The 21,099-nt window shown below is 35.6% G+C and overlaps 10 protein-coding genes across 10 annotated transcripts; 6 read left to right on the top strand and 4 right to left on the bottom strand.

Annotated features, from left to right (window-relative positions):
- Positions 1–1,878: 1,878 nt before the first annotated feature.
- On the bottom strand, positions 1,879–3,642 carry LOC145273852 (sulfite reductase [NADPH] flavoprotein alpha-component-like). The gene has a single exon (XM_080127160.1). The coding sequence runs from the start codon at positions 3,640–3,642 to the stop codon at positions 1,879–1,881; it is 1,764 nt and encodes a 587-aa protein (XP_079983286.1).
- An 86-nt stretch (positions 3,643–3,728) lies between these two features.
- Positions 3,729–4,361, bottom strand: LOC145273871 (1-Cys peroxiredoxin-like). The gene has a single exon (XM_080127177.1). The coding sequence runs from the start codon at positions 4,359–4,361 to the stop codon at positions 3,729–3,731; it is 633 nt and encodes a 210-aa protein (XP_079983303.1).
- A 1,224-nt stretch (positions 4,362–5,585) lies between these two features.
- On the bottom strand, positions 5,586–6,911 carry LOC145273851 (sialic acid TRAP transporter large permease protein SiaM-like). The gene has a single exon (XM_080127159.1). It carries the CDS (start codon positions 6,909–6,911, stop codon positions 5,586–5,588), a length of 1,326 nt encoding a protein of 441 aa, XP_079983285.1.
- An 809-nt stretch (positions 6,912–7,720) lies between these two features.
- Positions 7,721–8,698, bottom strand: LOC145273850 (monocarboxylate 2-oxoacid-binding periplasmic protein all3028-like). Its single transcript, XM_080127158.1, has one exon. The coding sequence runs from the start codon at positions 8,696–8,698 to the stop codon at positions 7,721–7,723; it is 978 nt and encodes a 325-aa protein (XP_079983284.1).
- A 548-nt stretch (positions 8,699–9,246) lies between these two features.
- LOC145273849 (alcohol dehydrogenase [acceptor]-like) lies at positions 9,247–10,860 on the top strand. Its single transcript, XM_080127157.1, has one exon. The coding sequence runs from the start codon at positions 9,247–9,249 to the stop codon at positions 10,858–10,860; it is 1,614 nt and encodes a 537-aa protein (XP_079983283.1).
- A 1,599-nt stretch (positions 10,861–12,459) lies between these two features.
- On the top strand, positions 12,460–13,746 carry LOC145273848 (histidinol dehydrogenase homolog). The gene has a single exon (XM_080127156.1). It carries the CDS (start codon positions 12,460–12,462, stop codon positions 13,744–13,746), a length of 1,287 nt encoding a protein of 428 aa, XP_079983282.1.
- A 182-nt stretch (positions 13,747–13,928) lies between these two features.
- LOC145273846 (thiamine-monophosphate kinase-like) lies at positions 13,929–14,993 on the top strand. Its single transcript, XM_080127155.1, has one exon. The coding sequence runs from the start codon at positions 13,929–13,931 to the stop codon at positions 14,991–14,993; it is 1,065 nt and encodes a 354-aa protein (XP_079983281.1).
- Positions 14,994–15,274: 281 nt separating this feature from the next.
- Positions 15,275–15,667, top strand: LOC145273845 (lactoylglutathione lyase-like). Its single transcript, XM_080127154.1, has one exon. It carries the CDS (start codon positions 15,275–15,277, stop codon positions 15,665–15,667), a length of 393 nt encoding a protein of 130 aa, XP_079983280.1.
- Position 15,668: 1 nt separating this feature from the next.
- Positions 15,669–17,218, top strand: LOC145273844 (tryptophan synthase beta chain-like). Its single transcript, XM_080127153.1, is given in 4 exon segments — positions 15,669–16,698; positions 16,701–16,757; positions 16,760–16,824; positions 16,826–17,218. Coding segments are annotated over 4 exon segments (1,545 nt in total).
- Positions 17,219–17,921: 703 nt separating this feature from the next.
- LOC145273843 (acetyl-coenzyme A carboxylase carboxyl transferase subunit beta-like) lies at positions 17,922–18,299 on the top strand. The gene has a single exon (XM_080127152.1). It carries the CDS (start codon positions 17,922–17,924, stop codon positions 18,297–18,299), a length of 378 nt encoding a protein of 125 aa, XP_079983278.1.
- The last annotated feature ends 2,800 nt before the right edge of the window (positions 18,300–21,099 follow it).

The raw sequence follows: 21,099 nt of genomic DNA, 5'->3' as shown, positions 1-21,099 counted from the left end.
AGTAGTCGAATTTTATTTAATGCAATATCTCCACCACCAATAACGAGAATGCGAAACTTTTTGAGATCAAAAAAGAAAGGAAAATAAGACACACGAATTTAAGCTTTCTTTGAATTTAGCATTAAAGGGAGACGGGGGCTTTAAATTCCTTTATTATTCCCGAACGAATAACAAAATCACCAAATTTCTCATTTTTTTTACGTTTCTTTGCATAGTCACAAATCATTGTTTCTAATTCTTCTAAGATGCTTGCTTCATTTAAATTCTCTTTATATAAAGCATTTAAACGAGTACCATCAAAAGCTGCACCAAGATACATATTATATCGCCCGGGTGATTTGCCAATAAAACCGATTTCTCCTAACCATGGACGACCACACCCATTTGGGCATCCTGTCATACGAATATTGATGTCGTCATTAAATAAATTATTGCGTTGTAAAATAGGTTCGATTTTTCCAACTAAGTCTGGTAAATAGCGTTGTGCCTCTGCCATGGCAAGTGCACAAGTGGGTAGAGCAACACAAGCTATTGCATGTTTACGCATTCCACTAAAATCAGAACAATCTATAGGATAACCAGCCTCTTTAAAAATGCTTTCAATTTTCTTTTTATCAGCAGATTCTATATTTCCTAGGGCTAGATTTTGATTTCCTGTTAAACGAAAATCACAAATTTTTTCATTGGCAATTTTACGCAATGCTGTTTTAAGCTTATGTTTATCCGTATCAAAAACACGCCCATGTTCAATAAAAAGGACAATATAGGACTTTTTATTAGCATCTTCACTCCAACCATAGGGATCACCGTTGTGAGTGAACTGATAAGGTTTGATGCTGCTAAGCTTGATTTTTGAACGATTTTCTAACTCTTCTTTAAACCATTGGACTCCAACCCTATCCATAGTATATTTTAAACGTGCATTTTTTCTTTCACTGCGATTGCCATAATCACGCTGAATGGTCATAATATGCTCACACACTGTTAAAATATCATTTGCTTTGCAAAATCCCAAAGGTGTAGCCAAGCGAGGATAGGTGCTATCATCAGAATGAGTGGTCCCCAAACCACCTCCAGCACAAACATTAAAGCCAAGTAATTTTCCATCTTTTTCAATGGCAATTAATGCAATATCATTTGAAAATATATCGGTATCATTAAGTGGCGGAATGGCAATGGCAATTTTGAATTTACGAGGCAAATAGTGTTTACCATAAATGGGTTCTTTTTCAATATTTCCCTCTGTGGGAGTTTTTTTACCATCAATCCAAATATCAAACCAAGCATTAGTACTGGGAAGAAGATGTTCACTAATACGAGTAGCCCATTCTAATGTTTCATTATGAATGGAGTTACCAACAGGAATAGGGGAACACATGACATTTCTATTTACATCACCGCAAGCAGCAATAGAATCCATACTTGCTTGATGAATGGCTTTCATTGAATCAGCTAGTTCAAATTTGATAATTCCATGGAATTGAATAGCTTGCCGAGTGGTTAGCTTAAGTTTGCTGCCAGCAAATATATCAGCAATATCATCCATTGCTTGCCATTGCTCAGCATTTAATACGCCACCTGGTATACGAACTCGAGTCATGAACGACCATGAAGGCTCTAACTTTTTTTTCTGACGTATTAATCTCTCATCACGATCATCTTGTATATAGGTGCCATGAAACTTTGTAAGCTGAGAATTATCATCACTGATATTAGCAGTTATATTAGTTTCTAAATCCTCGGCAATCGTTCCTCTAAGATAATTGCTATTATCTTTAATTGTCTCATTAGCACTTGGATTATTTACTAATTCATTTAATGTCAGAATTTTCTCTGGTGGAGATTTTTTTGTGTTTGTCATAGTCATTCTTTTATTTCTTAGTAAACATCTCGTTTATACATTCCTTCTATCATGAGTTGTTGAAGTTTTTGAGTTGCTGCTTCATTATTTACTCCAGACTGTTCACTGATAATATCAATCAAGGCGTTATGTACAGAGGCTGCCATCCCTTCAGCACTTCCACATACATAGATAATTGCTCCTTGTTCGATCCATTGATAGACTTCTTTAGAATTTTCTCGCAATCTATCTTGTACGTAGTATTTTTCTTTTTCTTCTCGAGAAAAGGCAACAGTAAATTCAGTAAGTGATTTTTTTTCAATTAACTTTAACCAGTCAGTTTGATAGAGGAAGCTATTCCTGAAAGATTGCTCACCAAAAAATAGCCAAGCAGGTGAAGTGATACCAAGTTCTAAGCGATGAAATAAAAAAGCTCTAAATGGGGCAATGCCAGTTCCTGAGCCAATCATAATAATTGGTGTAGAATCATCATTTGGCAAACGAAAATTTTTATTAGGCTTGAGATAAACGTTTACTTTATCGCCATCATTAACTTGGCTTATTTTGTCAGAAATCAACCCCAACCTTTTTTCATCACCAAATTCACGAAGACGAATAGACAGATGTACTTCATCTTCATGAGCAAGAGGGCTTGAAGCAATAGAATACAATCTTTGTCCCTGAGGATTAAGATAATCAATAAATTCTTGAGCTTGTGTAAATGGGCTTTTAGTATAATGCCTAAGTAAGCTTAACCAATCTTGGCTAAAAATAAACTCTGAAATATCTTGAGAGCTATCCATGGCTCTTTTTAGCTCTTTATTTGGATGTTTTTTCACTAAAGAATCTAATTGTTTTTGTGTGATTCTGAACAATTCAGCATCGTGATTCAAACATTCTTTAAGAGTATAATTCTTATGATTGAATTCAACTTCTTCATCTTCAGCCAAACCTAATAAAGCAATCAATTCATCAACCATTTTTTCAGGATTGCTGATTGAAATTCCTAAACTATCACCGGGTAAATAACTTATTTCCTCACTTAGAAGCTCTAATTCTAGATGGTGGACATGTTTATTCGCTTTATCCGTACATAAATCAATGTTAGAGATAACCTCAACTTCTAACGGGTTTTTAATTGTATAGTTGCCAGTATGTTTAGCAACTTGATTATTCGCTTGAGTAGGGGATTGTATATGGTTGCTTGTAGACAACGCATCTGTGAGTTTATCCTGCCATTTTTCAACTGTATCATCATAATCTACATCACAATCAAGTCGTTCAATCAAAGACTTTGCACCTAATTCAGATAAACGCTGATCAATCCATATTCCAAATGAACAAAACTGCTCATAGCTACTATCTCCCAGTGCAATAACTCCATATTCAACTCCTTCTAATTTAGGGGCACGATTGGATTTAAGTTGTTCATGAAATTGTATAGCGGTATCTGGTGGTTCACCTTCTCCATGTGTACTGGCAATAATAAAAATATAATGATAGTGGTTAAGCTTTTTAATATTTAGCTCGGAAACATCAGTTAACGTAATGTCATAGTTAGGAGCAGCTTGTAGCTTTTCAGTTAACTGTAAAGCAATATTTTCAGCATTACCACTTTGTGAAGCAAAGGCAACAAGAACCTTGCTTGATTCATTAACATTTGGGTTGGCGCTATCGGGTATGGTAGTTATCGATGCTAGGGTTGAATCAACAAGCAATGCATCCAAAAATCCACTGAGACGGAGAAGTGAATCTCTATCTAATTGTTTAATCTCTTGTATAAGTTGAGTATAATCTCGCATAGTTTTAGATTTTGGAAGTCCAAATGACTAAATAAAAAGGTCCCAATTAAGAGACCTTTTTATAATATGTAGGGATGAATAAAATATTAACCCGGTTGTTTAACGACTCGCAAATAAGGTTTTTGTTCGTCCCATCCTTGAGGAAAAAGTTCTTTTGCTTGTTCATTGCTAATAGCAGGTACGATAATAACATCATCACCAGATTTCCAATCAACAGGGGTAGCAACTTTGTAATTATCAGTAAGCTGTAAGCTATCAATAGCACGTAATAGCTCATCAAAATTACGTCCGGTACTAGCTGGATACGTAATGGTTAATCGAAGCTTTTTATTATGATCAATCACATAAACAGAACGCACGGTGAGTGTATCACTGGCATTAGGGTGAATCATGCCGTATAGACCAGAAACTTTCCTATCATGATCAGCAATCACAGGAAAATTAACTTCTTGCCCTTGAGTTTCTTTAATATCTTCAAACCACTTTTCATGATTCTCTAAACCGTCAACAGATAAACCAATAATTTTTACATTGCGTTTGGCAAAGCCATCTTTTAATGCAGCTGCTCGTCCTAATTCCGTGGTGCAAACTGGTGTAAAGTCTTTTGGATGAGAGAATAAAACTCCCCAGCTATCGCCTAACCATTCATGAAATGAAATAGTTCCTTGTGTTGAGTCCTGTTGAAAATCAGGAACAATGTCTCCGAGTTGAATTGCCATGTCTTTGTTTTTGTTTTTGTTTGTTAATAAAAATTGATATTTTTGCAATAATGCAATGAAATCAAACTTATAAATAAATTATAAAGCAAACAATATCTAATTTATTTGATATATTTTCAAAACAATATCTAAAAAAAAGATATTGTTTTTATGCATTTAATTATTGAGTATGAAAAAGATCATATAGATAACCCATAATAAACAACTTCTATTATAAGGATTTTGGTTAATAAGTTAGTGCAAGTAGTGTTCCTATATAACCAATATATATAGATAACATTATCATGCCACTAATACGATTAATTTGCATATGCTTATTCAATAATGCCACAACTGGAATCAGTAACGACAATCCTAACATAACCGGTATATCTAAGTAGACAAAACGTTCAGAGATTTGAAAACCGCTTACAAAAGCAGGGAAGGGCAAAACAACTAGAAGATTGAAAAGATTTGAACCTAGAATATTGCCAATGGTTAAATCAGAATGTTTTTTTAAACTGGCACTCACTGCCGCCGCAAGCTCCGGCAGACTGGTACCAATAGCAATAATCGTTAAACCAATAAATGTATCACTAATGGAGAAATATGAAGCTATCCCTGATGCTCCCCATACCGTTATACGAGCACTTAGCACTAGGAAAACTAAGGAAGTAATTGTAATAAAAACTGATTTCTGCAAAGACATATCAATTTCATCATCTAACATTAAGCTGTCATTATCACATTTTTTTGATTTTCGACGAATAGACTGATAATAGAATAATGCAATAACTGATAAAAATAAGAAAACTAACAACCAACCATCGCTTACATCTAGTTTTTTATCCCATAACATTGCTATGACAACAATTATAGAAATAATTATCATCAATGTAGTTTCAAACTTAAGCGTTCTTTTTTTAATGGGTATTGGGAAAATTAAAGCAGAAATACCTAATACTAAGCCGACATTGGCAATATTTGATCCAATAACATTACCAACTGCTAACCCACTTAACCCCTCAAAGCTTGAAAGAGCAGAGATAACCATTTCAGGTGCAGATGTACCAAAACCTAGTACAAATAGTCCAATAGTGAGGGTTGATATGTTGAGATTTTTCGCAAGAGAAATAGCTCCATCTGTGAAATAATCTGCACTATACGTCAGCACAACCAACCCTCCAATAAGGGCTATTATAGGAAAAATAAGTACCGTCATTAATTATTCACTAATATAATGACTTAACCAGGCTTATTTGTTAGATATTCTGGTAACCATGTCGCAATTTCTGGGAACAGTATAATCAATGTTAAACCAATACCCTGAATAACCATAAATTGCATCATTCCATAATAAATATCCTTGAGATCCCACTCCGGTACAACTCCTTTAAGAAAGTATGCGGAGAGTGCTACGGGTGGGGAGAGCCAAGCAGTCTGTAAATTCACAGCCACCAATATACCAAACCAAAGAAGATTAATTCCCAATTCATTGATTAAAGGCAACAAAATAGGGATAACAATCAATACAATAGGAACCCATTCTAAAGGCCAGCCAAGTAAGAAGATAACTGCCATAATAAGAAGCAGGATAATCATTGGGTGCATATCTAACCCAAGCAATAATTCGGTAACCATTGTAGGTGTGCCTAGTCTAGAGAAAACAGCACCAAAGAAGTTAGATGCAGCAACTAAGACTAAAATCAATGTAGAAATCTCTAATGTTTTAATCAATGCATCTTTTAAGTTAGACATGTTAAGTTTTCCATAAGATGCAGAAAGAGCAAGAGCACCTACTGCACCAATACCAGCACCTTCAGTAGGAGTTGCCAGACCAAACACGATACTACCTAAAGCACAACCAACAAGTGCAGCTGGTGGGACAAGTCCGAGGAAAAATTCTCTCCATACATGCGCCATGGATTTTGGTCTTTCTTCTTCTGACAGTGCTGGACCTAATGAAGGGTTTAAATAGCAACGAATAATAGCATATGCAGAATATAAAAAAGCCAGCATTATTCCAGGAATGATGGCCGCAGCAAAAAGATCGGTAACAGGAACTTCGAGAATAGGTCCCATCACAACCAACATGATACTTGGTGGAATAAGAATACCTAATGTGCCTCCGGCAGTGATGGTTCCAGCAGCCAGTTTAACATCATAATTAGAGCGATTCATGGTTTTTGCAGCCATAATCCCTAAGATAGTGACAGAAGCACCAACAATGCCTGTTGCAGCGGCAAAAATAGTTGAAACAAATAACACAGCAATAAACAATGAACCGTTAACACGAGAAAGCATTTGTTGTACAGCTGTAAATAAACGCTCCATGAGATTTGCCTTTTCCATCAATATTCCCATAAAGATAAATAGAGGGACGGCTGCAAGCGTTTGCTCTAACATGACATTATTAAATTGAAAAGTCATGAGATAAAAAACTAAATCTCCAAAGCCAGCATAACCAAAAACTAAGCCAAGAAAAATTAGGGTAAAAGAAATAGGAAAGCCGATAAAGATAGCAAAGAGCATAGATCCTATCAGCACGAGACCAAGAATTTCGGGAGACATGATTGTTGTAGTATTTTTTTGTAATTAATTTTTATAAACTGATTACACGTAGACTAACATAGAACTAATCTTAATGTGTAAAAAGAATGGAACTTATTTATCTGACTTTTTATGGCCAAACATTCTTTTTAATAGCATAATAGCATTTCAATGTTTCAGAAACACCTTGGATAATTAAAAAGCTTACTCCAATAGGAATAGTTGATTTGATTGGAGCCATTGGAGGCATCCATGCCGTATCCATGCCTCTCTCACCTCGCATCCATGCTTCTGAAGCATAGTCAAAAGTTACGAAGAAAAAAACAATCATCGTTGGAAAATAAAGGGTTAGGTATAAGAGTAAATCGATTTTAGCTTGATTTTTTGGTTGCCAGTTTCTATAAATAAAATCTGCTCGAATATGGACTCCACGCATAAGGGCATAACCAGCACCCAGCATAAACAAGGCTCCATAAAGCATTCTACTAATATCATATGCCCAAACAGTAGGAGCAAGAAAAAAGTGTCTGGCGACAACTTCATAAAACATAGCTGCGATAATTGGTACAGTCAGCCAGCTAACAATTTTTCCTGTATAGTAGCTAAATGCATCAATAAAAATAATTATTTTTCTCATCCAAGAAGCCATGTCCTCTGGAGGAGGTTGATACTGATGACCCTCTGCGATCAACTCATCAGCAACTTCAAATTGAGGTTCATTCGTGGTAGACATAAGATTATGTAAGTTTTTTTTAGATTAAATACAAATAAGGGGGACAGTTGTTAAAAAAACCATCCCCCTTTAAAGAAACATTTTATTGTAGGGATATTTACTTCTTCATAATACTTTGAGCATAAGCTTGTCCCAAGTTTGCATTAGCAGTTTGAGCTCCAGCCCAATAAGGTACGGCAATGCGTGCAAAGTCTTTTTGTGATTGCCAAACTTTTGCAAAGAATTTATTTTTCTTAGCATTTTTGTTTAACAATTTCTTAGCTGCATCCATATACTCAACAAAATAATCTTCAGGTGTATCATGAAGTTGTACATCCCAATTTTCTGTCAAATCTTTCAATGCTTTACCATTTTCATAAATTCTGTAAGACAGTGAACGGATTAGTGAAGCATCGGCAGCGACTTTGATTGCATTTTTCTCATCAGCAGTAAGCTTTTTCCATACATTACCATTGATGTATAAATCTGCATTCACAACCACCTGATGAAGCCCTTGTAGGTAATAGTGCTTAAGTACTTTTTGGAAACCAAACACGCTATCTGGTTTAGGACAGCACCATTCAGCAGCATCAATAACGCCTTTTTCCAGTGCAGGGAGAATATCACCACCGCCCATAGCAACAGCAGCAATACCAATATCTTTATAAGTTTGCCCAGGGAGTCCAGGAGGTGTACGGAAACGATATTTACGGAAATCAGCCATGCTTTTAATTGGCTTTTTAAACCAACCTAGAGCCTCAGGTCCAACCGGCTGAAGCATGATTCCTTTAATGTTCATCTTCATTTCTTTCCACAGTTGATCATAGAGTTCTTTACCGCCTCCATACATAAACCAAGAAATAAAAGCAATATTATCAATACCTACGCCAGCACCCGCAACAGGTGAACCAAATAACATGGCTGCAGGATGATAACCAGACCAATAGTGAGTCCAAGCAAATCCACCCTCAATAAGTCCTTTGTCAACAGCTTCCAATGTTTCTTTAACACCAACAACTGCTCCAGCAGGAAGAATTTCTAATTGAACAGAACCGTTAGTCAATTGTTTGACGTTATCGGCAAAATCTTTCAACATGACAACTTCGTCTGCCTTAGTTGGTAAAACAGATTGAACACGAATTTTCGTGGTTTTTGCGTGTGCTACAGAACCTAACGCAAATAGACCTACTAAAGCAAGTCCAATAATTTTTTTAAAGTTATGCATAATACAACTACTCCATTAAAATAAAATTTTTATAAGTTATTAATCTCTAGCATTTATTCTCAGTTAGTTATCTAAAAAAAGAATACATGCAAAAGCCTTTTTAGCTATTCCAACCCGTCATGCTTGAGTTTAAAGTACTACCACTGAATTGTAGAAAGTGTTTAACTACTTAGACTACGCAAGATATGTATCTGTTAGATTTATAATTAGCACAAGCACATATCCTGCCTAGATGATGCTTGATATATTAGAATAGCATTTGCAAAATTTAACCAAACTATTGTAAGATTGTCAATGGATTTTTATAAAAATTACGAATTTAATTTTTATTTAATTTGTTCACCAAGGATTTTTTTGCTAAAATTTTCTTGATTAGCAATCTTTATTGTCGCTATTAAATTTTTTATTGTTTTTATTATATGAGTACGTATTCTTTTAGTGAGTGTGATTACATTGTTGTTGGTGCTGGTTCTTCAGGTTGTGTCGTTGCAAATCGTTTGTCGGAAGACCCTAAAAATAAAGTAGTTCTATTGGAAGCAGGAAGCTGGGATTATTCTCCTTGGATTCACATTCCTGTGGGTTATTTTAAAACTATGCATAGTAAAAAATGGGATTGGTGTTACAAAACTGAGCCTGACGAAGGAATCAACAATCGCTCTTTACAATGGCCTCGTGGAAAAGTAATGGGTGGCTCAAGTTCATTAAATGGTTTATTGTATGTACGGGGTCAACGTGAAGATTATGATGACTGGGAAAGAGAGGGTAATACAGGATGGTCATTCAAAGATGTCTTGCCATATTTTAAAAAATCTGAGAACAGAAAAGGAAAGCTCTCTTCTTATCGCTCAGACAAAGGACCATTGGTTGTATCCAATCTTCGTTTACGCAGAGAAATTGCAGAACATTTTGTACAAGCAGCACAAGAAATTGGTATTCCATATAACGAAAAATATAATGAAGAAGTTCAAGAGGGTGTGTCATATTTTGAACAAACAGCACACAAAGGTTTTCGTCATAGCTCAGCAAGAGCCTACATCCATCCTATTCGCAGAAGAAAAAATCTTGCTATCAAAACATGTGTTCAAGTGACAAAGGTTATTTTTGAAGAAGGAAGAGCTGTAGGAGTTGAATGCATTCATAAAAACAAAACCCACGTGATTAAATGCCACAAAGAAGTGATATTAAGTGGCGGAGCAATTAACTCTCCTCAATTACTACAACTTTCAGGAATTGGTGATAAAGAATTATTGAAAAAATTTAATATTGATGTGGTTAAAGAATTGCCCGGTGTTGGTCAAAATTTACAAGATCACTTGCAAATTCGATTGGTTTACAAAACAAGTCTTGCTACATTGAATGACGAACTAAATAGTTACATTAAGCAAATGAAAGTGGGTATTCAATATGGATTATTCCGAACTGGACCATTAACTCTTGCGGCAAGCCAAGTAGCTGTTTTTACCATGTCAAATCCACAACTTACACGTCCAGATATTCAGTTTCATATGCAGCCACTTAGTGCTGATAAGCCAGGAGATGGCGTTCATCCTTTCTCTGCATTCACCGCCTCTGTATGTCAATTAAGACCTTATAGTAGAGGAAAAATAGAAATCCAATCAAGCAATCCTTTGGATTATCCAAAGATTTATCCAAATTATCTCAGTGATGAAAGGGATCAAAAAGTTGCTATTGATTCCATAAAAGTTGCACGTAAAATTGCTCAAGCACCTTCATTGAAAAAACATATCATTGATGAATTTGTCCCGGGTAATCGCTATCAGAGTGATGATGAATTATTGCATGTTGCTAGGCAATATAGTCAAACCATTTATCACCCAACAAGTACATGTAAAATGGGAAATAAGGATGATAAAACTGCGGTTGTTGATCACAAGCTAAAGGTACATGGAGTAGAAGGATTGCGGGTGGTTGACTGTTCAATTATGCCAACCATTGTATCAGGCAATACCAATGCACCAGCAATTATGATTGCCGAAAAAGCCTCGGATATGATTCTATCGGATAACAAATAAATCAAATAATATGAATTTGTAAAAAAATATAAAAGATTAAGGAGAAATTTATGTCAAAACCACAATTACTAGTTCATCACAAAAAAGACAATGTTGGTGTTGTCGTTGTTGAAGGGCTTAGTCAATCTACTTCTATGCTCTGTGTTACTACAGAGGACAATTCACAATTTGAATTAGTTTCTAAAGATGATGTGCCTATTGGTCATAAAATTGCTCTACAAGACTTTGCTAAAGGAGATACCGTTATAAAATATGGACAAGATATCGGTAAAATCATTCAAGCTGTGGGCAAAGGTGAGCATGTGCATACACATAATTTAAAAACCAAAAGATGGTAAAAAAGCAATAAAGACAAGTACAAATTATTAAGATAATAAAATAGATATTGAGATTAAAATTATGAGTAATAATGAATTATTTTTAGGTTATCGTCGTGAAAATGGACGAGTAGGAGTAAGAAATTATGTCGCCATTTTACCAGTTGATGATATTTCAAACGCAGCTTGTGAAGCCGTTGCAGCAAATATTCATGGTACATTAGCTTTGCCTCATTCCTATGGTCGTTTGCAATTTGGTGAGGACCTTGAGTTACATTTTCGGACGATGATTGGTATTGGCAGCAATCCAAACATTGCCACTGTTGTCGTGATTGGTATTGAACCAGGTTGGACGAATATTATAGCTGATGGTATTCGTAAAACAGGCAAACGAGTTGAAGCTTTCTCTATTGAGCAAAAAGGTGATATAAATACCATTGCTGAGGCTTCTCGTATGGCGCATGAATTGGTACACCAAACAAGTGGATGGCGACGTGAAGAATGTGCTATTAGTGATTTATGGGTATCCACAAAATGTGGAGAATCTGATACAACAACAGGACTCTCATCATGTCCAGCAGTGGGGAATATGTATGACAAATGGATTCCCAAAGGTCTTTATGGTGTTTTTGGTGAAACCTCTGAGATTACCGGTGCAGAGCATCTTTGTAAAGAACGTGCAGCCACGCCTGAAGCAGCAGAGAAATTCATGGCAACATGGCAAGCCTACCAAGATGAAGTTATTGAACCTCATAAAACTTCTGATTTATCCGATTCCCAACCAACAAAAGGCAACATTCTTGGAGGATTAACTACAATAGAAGAAAAAGCCCTAGGAAACTTAGAAAAAATTGGACGTAAAGTGAAGTACATTGATGTACTTAAACCGGCAGAAGCACCCTCCAAAGGAAATGGACTTTATTTTATGGACACTTCTTCTGCTGCTGCTGAATGCGTAACATTAATGGCAGCTGCAGGTTATGTTGTACACACTTTTCCTACTGGTCAAGGTAATGTTGTTGGCAATCCTGTTGTACCCGTAGTGAAAATCACGGGAAATCCAAGAACTGTTCGAACAATGGGTGAACATGTAGATGTTGATGTTTCTGGAGTATTAACTCGTGAAATCACTATTGATCAAGCAGGTGATTTGCTAAAGGAAAATATTTTAGAAACGGCAAGTGGGCGTTATACAATGGCTGAAATTCTCAAACATAAAGAGTTTGTGATGACTAAATTGTATCGTAGTGCTTAAGTCATCAAATTTATGTGAGAATTTATTATGTCAATTACCTATCTTAAAAAATCTCAGGCAGATTTTTCACAATTTGCCACTGCCAATGCTGATACAGAAGCCGTTGTCACAACAATGTTACAAGAAATGTCCGCTGCTGATGGTGAGAAAAAAGCACTAGAATATGCTGAGAAATTAGATAATTACAAAGGCAATCCTTTAGTTACTACTAAGCAAATAGAAGAGGCTAGTGCAAAAATAAGCGATCAAGCAAAAGAAGATATTCATTATGCTCATGTTAACGTTAGTCGTTTTGCTGAAGCACAAAAAAATGCTCTTGGAGAGTGTGAGGTGGAACTCACTCCAGGTGTTTTTGCCGGTCATGTTCTGCGTCCCATTCATAGTGTAGGTTGCTATGTACCCGGTGGGCGCTATGCTCATATTTGTAGTGCAATTATGACCATTACTACAGCAAAAATTGCTGGCGTTAAAAAAATTGTTGCCTGTTCTCCGCCGAGAGGAGAAGAGGGCATTGATCCACATATTCTCTATACTATGAACTATTGTGGTGCAGATAAGATTCTCTCTATGGGAGGAGTGCAGGGCGTTGCTGCCATGACCAATGGTTTTTTTGGCATCACACCTGTTAATATGTTAGTTGGACCAGGTAATCGTTTCGTTGCTGAAGCTAAACGTCAATTATTTGGTGGCGTTGGTATTGATCAAATTGCAGGACCAACAGAAATTGCAATTATTGCCGATAAAACTGCTGATGCAGAGATTGTGGCAGTTGATCTTGTTGGACAAGCAGAACATGGCTTAGATTCACCCGCTTGGCTGATTACTGATGACAGAAAATTGGCAGAAAAAGTTATCCAACGTGTTCCCCAATTAATTGAAGAATTACCTCAAGATGCCAGAAATGCTGCTGAGACTTCATGGGCAGAATATGGAGAAGTTGTCCTATGTGATACACGAGAGGAAATGGTGCAAGTTAGTGATGAATACGCTGCTGAACACTTAGAAATACAAGCACAAGAATTAAACTGGTGGTTAGAAAATCTTAATAATTACGGCTCACTATTTTTGGGTGAAGAAACTACCGTTGCATACGGTGACAAATGCTCAGGCACAAATCATGTGTTACCAACAAGAGGCGTAGCAAAATACACAGGTGGTTTGTCTGTACAAAAATTCATTAAAGTCTTATCTTATCAACGTTTAGATAAGCATGCCACTGAATATGTGGGTAAAGCGACTGCACGTTTATCACGTTTAGAAGGGATGGAAGCACATGCCCGTACTGCAGATATTCGGGTGAAAAAATATCTATAGAGAGGCGATTGGCGATTGAGAGCCCGTGTCCCGTGTACCTTTTCATCTGATTTCACATCCTAAGCAAAAGAGTATAAATACATGAAATGATAAACAATTGATTCCTTTACTTACTTTACCTATAAAAGCATTAATTCATTTTTATTTAGCTTAAATAGAAGCATTAATAAAAGCAAATACTCATGCATGAATTTGATTTAATTCAACGGTTTTTTAACGTTAGTAATTATTCTGATTCCTCTGTTATGGTAGGCATAGGAGATGATTGTGCCTTATTACAAGCACAACCAAACAAATCCATTGTTGTCTCAACTGATAGTATGGTGGAAAATGTACATTTTTCATCCATCACTCCCACCGATGCCATTGCTCATAAGCTTGTTGCTTCAAATATCAGTGATATATCCGCCAGTGGTGGAATTCCTAAATGGGCAACCCTTTCACTTACCTTACCTTGTATTAATGAAGCATGGTTAACACAATTTTCCCAAACCTTACATTCACAATTAAACAAATACGGTGTAAGTTTGATTGGCGGTGATACCACTAGTGGCGAGCAAATCCATTTATCCATGACCCTAATGGGAGAATGCTCAAATTCAGATTTTATGGGTAGAGGAGGTGCCGAGGTAGGAGACATGATTTGCTTATGCGATCATATTGGTGAGGCAACTTTAGGTCTAATCGTTGAGAAAAATTTACTAAACGATCCCAATTTTATCAAAAATTCATCTAACTTTACTTTATTAACCTCTCTACTTAATCGTTTTTATTATCCTGAGATACAACTAGCAACAAGTCATATATTAAAGGATTATGCCAATGCAACCATTGATATTTCAGATGGATTACTTCAAGATTTAGGGCATGTAATTAAAAACTCTAAAAAAGCTAAAAATCCATTGGGTGTTGAACTTTGCTTTAACTTCAAAAACCTTAAAAAAAAGGTTGAAATTTTAAGAAAAAACAATAAGTTATCTTGTTATAAAGAATTATTGACAGACAACGACAAAGTCGCTTTAACGTCAGGAGAAGAATATACTTTATGTTCCATTATGTCGCCACATAAACTTAAAGCGTTACAAAAACAACATCAAGAATATTTAGCCACTTTAGGTATTAAGCTGTACACTATAGGGGAAGTTACTAACACGAATAAGTGGGTGGTTAATGGTAAAACTATCTGTTTGGATGATGAAATAGGTTATAAGCATTTTACAAACTCTAAATACCATAGTAAAACATAAAATTTTACTGTATTAAAAAGCCTTGAGTTTCATAGTGAGTTTTATAGTATAAAAGAAAGAAACACAATATGTATTGAACGCATGTAGGACATTAGTAGAGAGACATGAGTGTGTTTCTCAATTTATGCTTCTATGCTAAAATTATTACAGCAAGAGTATTGCGAATGATTCTCATGAGATGATGTGTTATAAAACTATTCTCATTTACCCACATACTTTGTGAAAATTATAAAGCTGTTTGCAAAGCTCTATTAATTTAGTAACTTATAAAGAATGTAATGATGCGTATTTTACACACCATGTTAAGGGTAAAGAATTTGCAACAATCCATTGATTTTTATAGCCAAGTAATGGGTATGCAACTATTAAGACAAAAAGACTATCCTAGTGGTGAGTTTACTTTGGCATTTTTGGGTTATGGAGAGGAAAATGACACAACGGTTTTAGAGCTTACTTACAACTGGGGGAAAACAGAATACCAGAGGGGAAATGCTTATGGGCATATTGCTATTTCTGTACCAAATGTCAAAGAGTTTATTGAAAATTTCCGTGAAAAAATTAATGAGCTTGAGGGTGAAATCATGCTAGAACCCTATGTACTAAAAGACAGTAATACACTCATGGCATTTATTAGAGACCCTGACGGCTATGAAATTGAAATCCTATCCCATTAATATGCATGATCAAAAACATACTATGAAAGACTTTTTTCAAAATCCAGACTCACAAGGATATTTTGGGGAATTTGGCGGACGTTTTGTTGCTGAAAATCTAATCTACCCACTTGATGAACTCACCAAAGCTTATGAGAAATATAAAAACGACCCTCAATTTCTTGCCGAAATAAAAAATCTTTTAACTTCTTATGTTGGGCGTCCAACCCCTCTATACCATGCAAAAAAATGGTCCAATCAAGTTGGTGGGGCACAAATTTATTTTAAACGAGAAGATCTTAACCACACTGGTGCACACAAGATTAATAATACCATTGGTCAAATTTTACTGGCTAAAAAAATGGGTAAAACACGCATTATTGCAGAAACAGGAGCAGGACAACATGGTGTTGCAAGTGCTACCGTCTCAGCCTTGTTAGATATCCCCTGTGTGGTGTACATGGGTGAAAAAGATGTTTCCCGTCAAGCCATTAACGTCTATCGTATGCAACTTCTAGGAGCAGAAGTAGTACCAGTAAAGTCTGGAACACGCACCTTAAAAGATGCTCTAAACGAAGCATTGAGAGACTGGGTAACAAATGTTGATAACACTTTTTATGCTATTGGTACAGTTGCTGGTCCACATCCTTATCCAGAGATGGTAAGAGATTTTCAAAAAATTATAGGTGAAGAAACTCGTGAACAAAGTGTTGCCCAAATTGGTAAATTACCTGATATTCTGGTTGCTTGCGTTGGCGGGGGTTCAAATGCAATGGGATTATTTTACCCCTTTCTAAACGATCAAGAGGTAGAAATTCATGGTGTTGAGGCAGGCGGACTAGGGCTTTCTAACAATCAACATGCTGCTCCTTTATGTGCTGGAAAACCTGGGATTTTGCATGGTAATCGCACTTACTTGATGATGGATGATAATGGGCAAATAATGGATACCCAATCAATCTCAGCAGGTTTAGACTATCCCGGAGTAGGGCCTGAACATTCCTATCTTAAAGATATGAAACGTGTAAAATACTCCTATGCTGATGATCATGAAAAATAGAGGCTTTTTATGAGGTGACTCGTACAGAAGGCATTATCCCTGCACTTGAACCAGTCACGCTTTGGCTTATGCAAAAAAAATAGCACAAAATTTATCTAAAGATAAACACATCATTGTCTGTTTTATCAGGAAGAGGTGATAAAGATATAGACTCTGTACGTACTATTGAAAAAAAAGACAAATGTAAACTAAAAAAACAGATTATTTTTATCTATTCACTTATGTCCCGAATCAATCATCTATTTAACGAACTGAAGTCAAAAGAAAAAGTGGCTCTAATCCCCTTTATTACAGCGGGATATCCTACCGAAGAAAGTACATTACCACTACTACATGCATTGGTTGAAAATGGTGCTGATATTATAGAAATAGGTGTACCATTTTCTGATCCTGTCGCTGATGGACCAATTATTCAACAATCCAGTTTTACTGCCATTAAGAATGGCATGAATTTAGAAAAAGTACTTTCTTTAGTTGCTGAATTTAGAAAAAATAATCAACATACACATTAGTATTAATGGGTTATGCCAATCCAATTGAAGCTTTTGGTTGGGAAAACTATGCTAAGCAAGCTAAAGAGAATGGTGTTGATGGTTTACTAACGGTTGACTTACAGCCGGAACCTAAAGATACTTGGGGTAGAATATGTGAGAATAATGCAATTGCTCGCATTATTTTGGTTGCTCCAACCACTTCTAAAGAAAGACAGAAATATTTATAAAATATGCCTCTGGATTATATACTACGTCGCCCTTAAAGGAGTAACAGGTAGTGATTCTTTACAATCTCAACAAAAAGCAATTGGCGAATCAATTAGTCAAATAAAAAATCATACTGATATCCCAGTCATAGTTGGTTTTGGAGTAAAAGATGTAGAGAGTGCTAAGCAACTTTCTAAACATGCTGATGGAATAGTCGTTGGTTCCCAAATAATCAGCTTACTGGCAGATTATAATAGTGATGTGAGTAGTGGGATAAAAAAGTCGGGCAGTTTACTGCAAAATTAAAAAATGCTATAAGTGAATAAAAACAATTATGAATTGGTTAGACAAATTAAACCCTAAAAAGATTTTATGGGAACATGATGAAGAAGAAAATGGAGCAAAAACTGAATGTTCCCGAAGGGCTGTGGTTAAAATGTAATGCTTGTGATGCCACGCTCTATCACAATGAAGTGGAAAAACAAGCCTATGTTTGCCCGAATGTGGACACCACATGCGTATTACTGCTCGCAAACGCTTAGAATCCTTCTTAGATGAAGAGAATCAACTTGAACTATCCCCCTATCTTACGCCAGTTGATGTACTCAAATTTAAAGACAGCGTCAAGTATACCGATAGAATTAGCAAAGCTACAAAAAACACCCAAGAAAAAGAAGCACTTATTTGTATTGCTGGCACACTAAAAGGATTATCCGTGGTTACTGCAGCGTTTGAATTTACCTACATGGGTGGCTCTATGGGGGCAGTGGTTGGTGAAAAATTTGTTCGAGCGGCACAATATGCTTTAGATAGAATAATCCTTTTATCTGCTTTTCATCAAGTGGTGGAGCAAGAATCAAGAGTCCATGTTTTCACTGACACAAATGGCTAAAACCAGTGCAATAATTAAGCAAATGAATAAACAACGAGTTCCTTTTATCTCTGTACTCACCGATCCAACGATGGGAGGGGTCTCTGCTAGTTTTGCCATGCTAGGTGATATTATCATTGCAGAACCTAAAGCAACCATTGGTTTTGCAGGTCGCCGAGTAATTGAACAAACTGTACGAGAAAATCTTCCAGAAGGCTTTCAAACCAGTGAATTTTTGCTCGAACATGGTGCGATTGATATGGTGGTCAAACGTAGTCGTCTGCCAATAAAAATATACGAAATACTGTGCATATTGAAAGACCAGCCATCCATGGCAAGCATCTAAGCTATATTTGTCATTTTAACACTTAACTTTCTTGCTTACTTTTCAATCTATAAAAGAAGCTTTTGCTTGGGTTAGAGGAAAATGCACCTTCTCATCTAATTAACCCCGGATTAGAGGCAGTCAATCAGGCTGCTAAACTCCTACAAGTCACTAAATTCTCAGAATCAACTAAGATTATTACTGTGGCAGGTAGTAATGGCAAAGGAACAACTTGTTATTTTACGGAGAGCATTGCTCTTGCACATCAAGAGAAGTAGGGCTTTATACTTCTCCACATTTAGTTTCTTTTAATGAGAGAATTCGTATCAATGGTGGTAATATAAGTGATGAATACTTGTTAGAAGCGTTCAATACTGTTTTTCATTGTTGCAAAAAAACACAATATTACTCTAAGCTACTTTGAGTTCACAACCTTATGTGCACTATGGTGCTTAAACAACTTCAGTGTACACTGATTATTCTTGAAGTTGGGCTAGGTGGTCGTTTAGATGCAACCAATATCATTGAAAATGATTGTGCAATTATCACCTCAATTAGCCTCGAGCATAAACATGGTTAGGAGATCTTTAGAAAAAATTGCTCAGGAAAAGGCAGGAATTATTAAGAATAAATAAAACCGTGATTTTAGCATCTGAATTACCTCATGAATGTTTGCAGATCGCCAAGCAAAAAAATGCCAATATATTGCTTAATAAACAAGATTTTTGCATAGATATAGAGAGAGAGATTTATACCTATGAAGATAAAGATAAAGCAAAAAAAAAGAGTCTTAGCATTAATTTTATGAACTTTTTAGAAAAACCCTATCAATCTCAAATCGTTAGATTAAATAATTTAGCCTTGTCCATAACTAGTTTGATGAGCATTGCCATTGAATTAAATTCTGATGCGACAAATTTAGCATTGAAAACTATGCAACGATTTGGTCGTTTAGAGCCTTTTCATTATGACAGTATACAAGGTTGGTTAGATGTTGCACATAATCCAGAGTCTGTGAATAATTTGGTCTCTGTTTTATCTCACCTATCTAATGAAAAAAAAATTGATGCGATTTTTACATGTTTGGATGATAAAGAGGTTGAAACGATTATAAAACTTGCCCAACCCATTATTCATACATGGCACATCGTTGAGCTTACAGACACTATTCGAGCAATGAAAAAAGATCAAATCCTACAAGCTTTAATAAAAAATGGAGTCAAGCTTAATGCTATCGAATTTTACCAAGAAAATGATTTTATACACAAAATCAATCAAAACAAAGATAATTCTGATAGTAGGTACGTGGTTTTCGGATCATTCCTATTAATAGGGTTAGTTAAAATGCCATTAAAAACACAAAGATTGAAACGTGAGTATCTTGCCGATGAATCTAGAATTTAAAGCACTATTAATTGGTGCAACAATATGGATTGGTTCCATTATTGTATTGATTAGCTTAATTGTGTTTATTTCTTCAAATATAGATTCTAATCAAACAAACAAACAATCTTCTGAAAGCAACACAAAGAAATAACTAATCAACAAAAAACGAATTGACGAATAAAGTTATTGTTCGTAAAATCACTTTGCCTAATAATGCTAAAGAGATTAAACAAAGTGAATCGACTATAACAAAAATTGACCCCAAGCAAGAAAACCCTGTATGGATTGTCCAAATAGCTTCTTATAGTGAAAAAAACTATGCTCAAGAATTGATAAAAATGTTGAAAAAAAATAACTACAATACCAAACTATATAAACAAAGAAAAACCACATCAAACATCTATGCAGTTCGACTAGAGCAAGAAATTAGCGATAAAAAAGCAGCAAGAAAAATCGCTCAAAACATTGAAAAAACATTCAATATTATTCCCATTATTATTAAAACAAACTAACTATCCATACTATGCAAGATAAAAGACTCTCTGAATTAGCAAAATTATTAGTCAACTACTCAATTAAATTACAAGCAGGTGAAAATGTGCTGATTATTCTTTACGGTATGGAAGGTTACCCATTATTGAAAGAAATTTATCGTGAATGTATCAAAGTAGGGGGGCATTGCTCATACAAATTACGTGGATGCTGAACTAACACGAATATTCTATGAAAATGCAGATACTAAGCAATTGGACTTTCCTCCTCAAGAACACAAGATTCTTGAAGCAAAAAATACCGATGCAATGATTCAGATTCTAGCTGATAGAAACAGTGCCGAATTGGCACAAATCGATCAGCAAAAATCATACGGCATAGAAAAGTTAATAAAACCATTTCTGATATTTTGCACAAAAAACGTTGGGTTTTATTTGAATATCCGACAACAGTATCAGCCAATAATGCCAAACAAAGTGTTGAAAAATGGGAAGATTTTGTATTTAAAGCATGCTTAATTGATTGGCAGAAAATTAGCGATGAGCAACAAGCCTTAAAAGAATTACTTAAGCAAGCTAAAGAAGTTCATATTGTGGCAGACAACACGGATCTCAAACT

Source organism: Euprymna scolopes, unplaced genomic scaffold (genome assembly GCF_053919585.1).
Source record: "Euprymna scolopes isolate OS-2025 unplaced genomic scaffold, ASM5391958v1 sca212, whole genome shotgun sequence".
Classification (NCBI taxonomy): domain Eukaryota; kingdom Metazoa; phylum Mollusca; class Cephalopoda; order Sepiida; family Sepiolidae; genus Euprymna; species Euprymna scolopes.
This window is presented reverse-complemented; position numbering and strand designations above follow the sequence as displayed.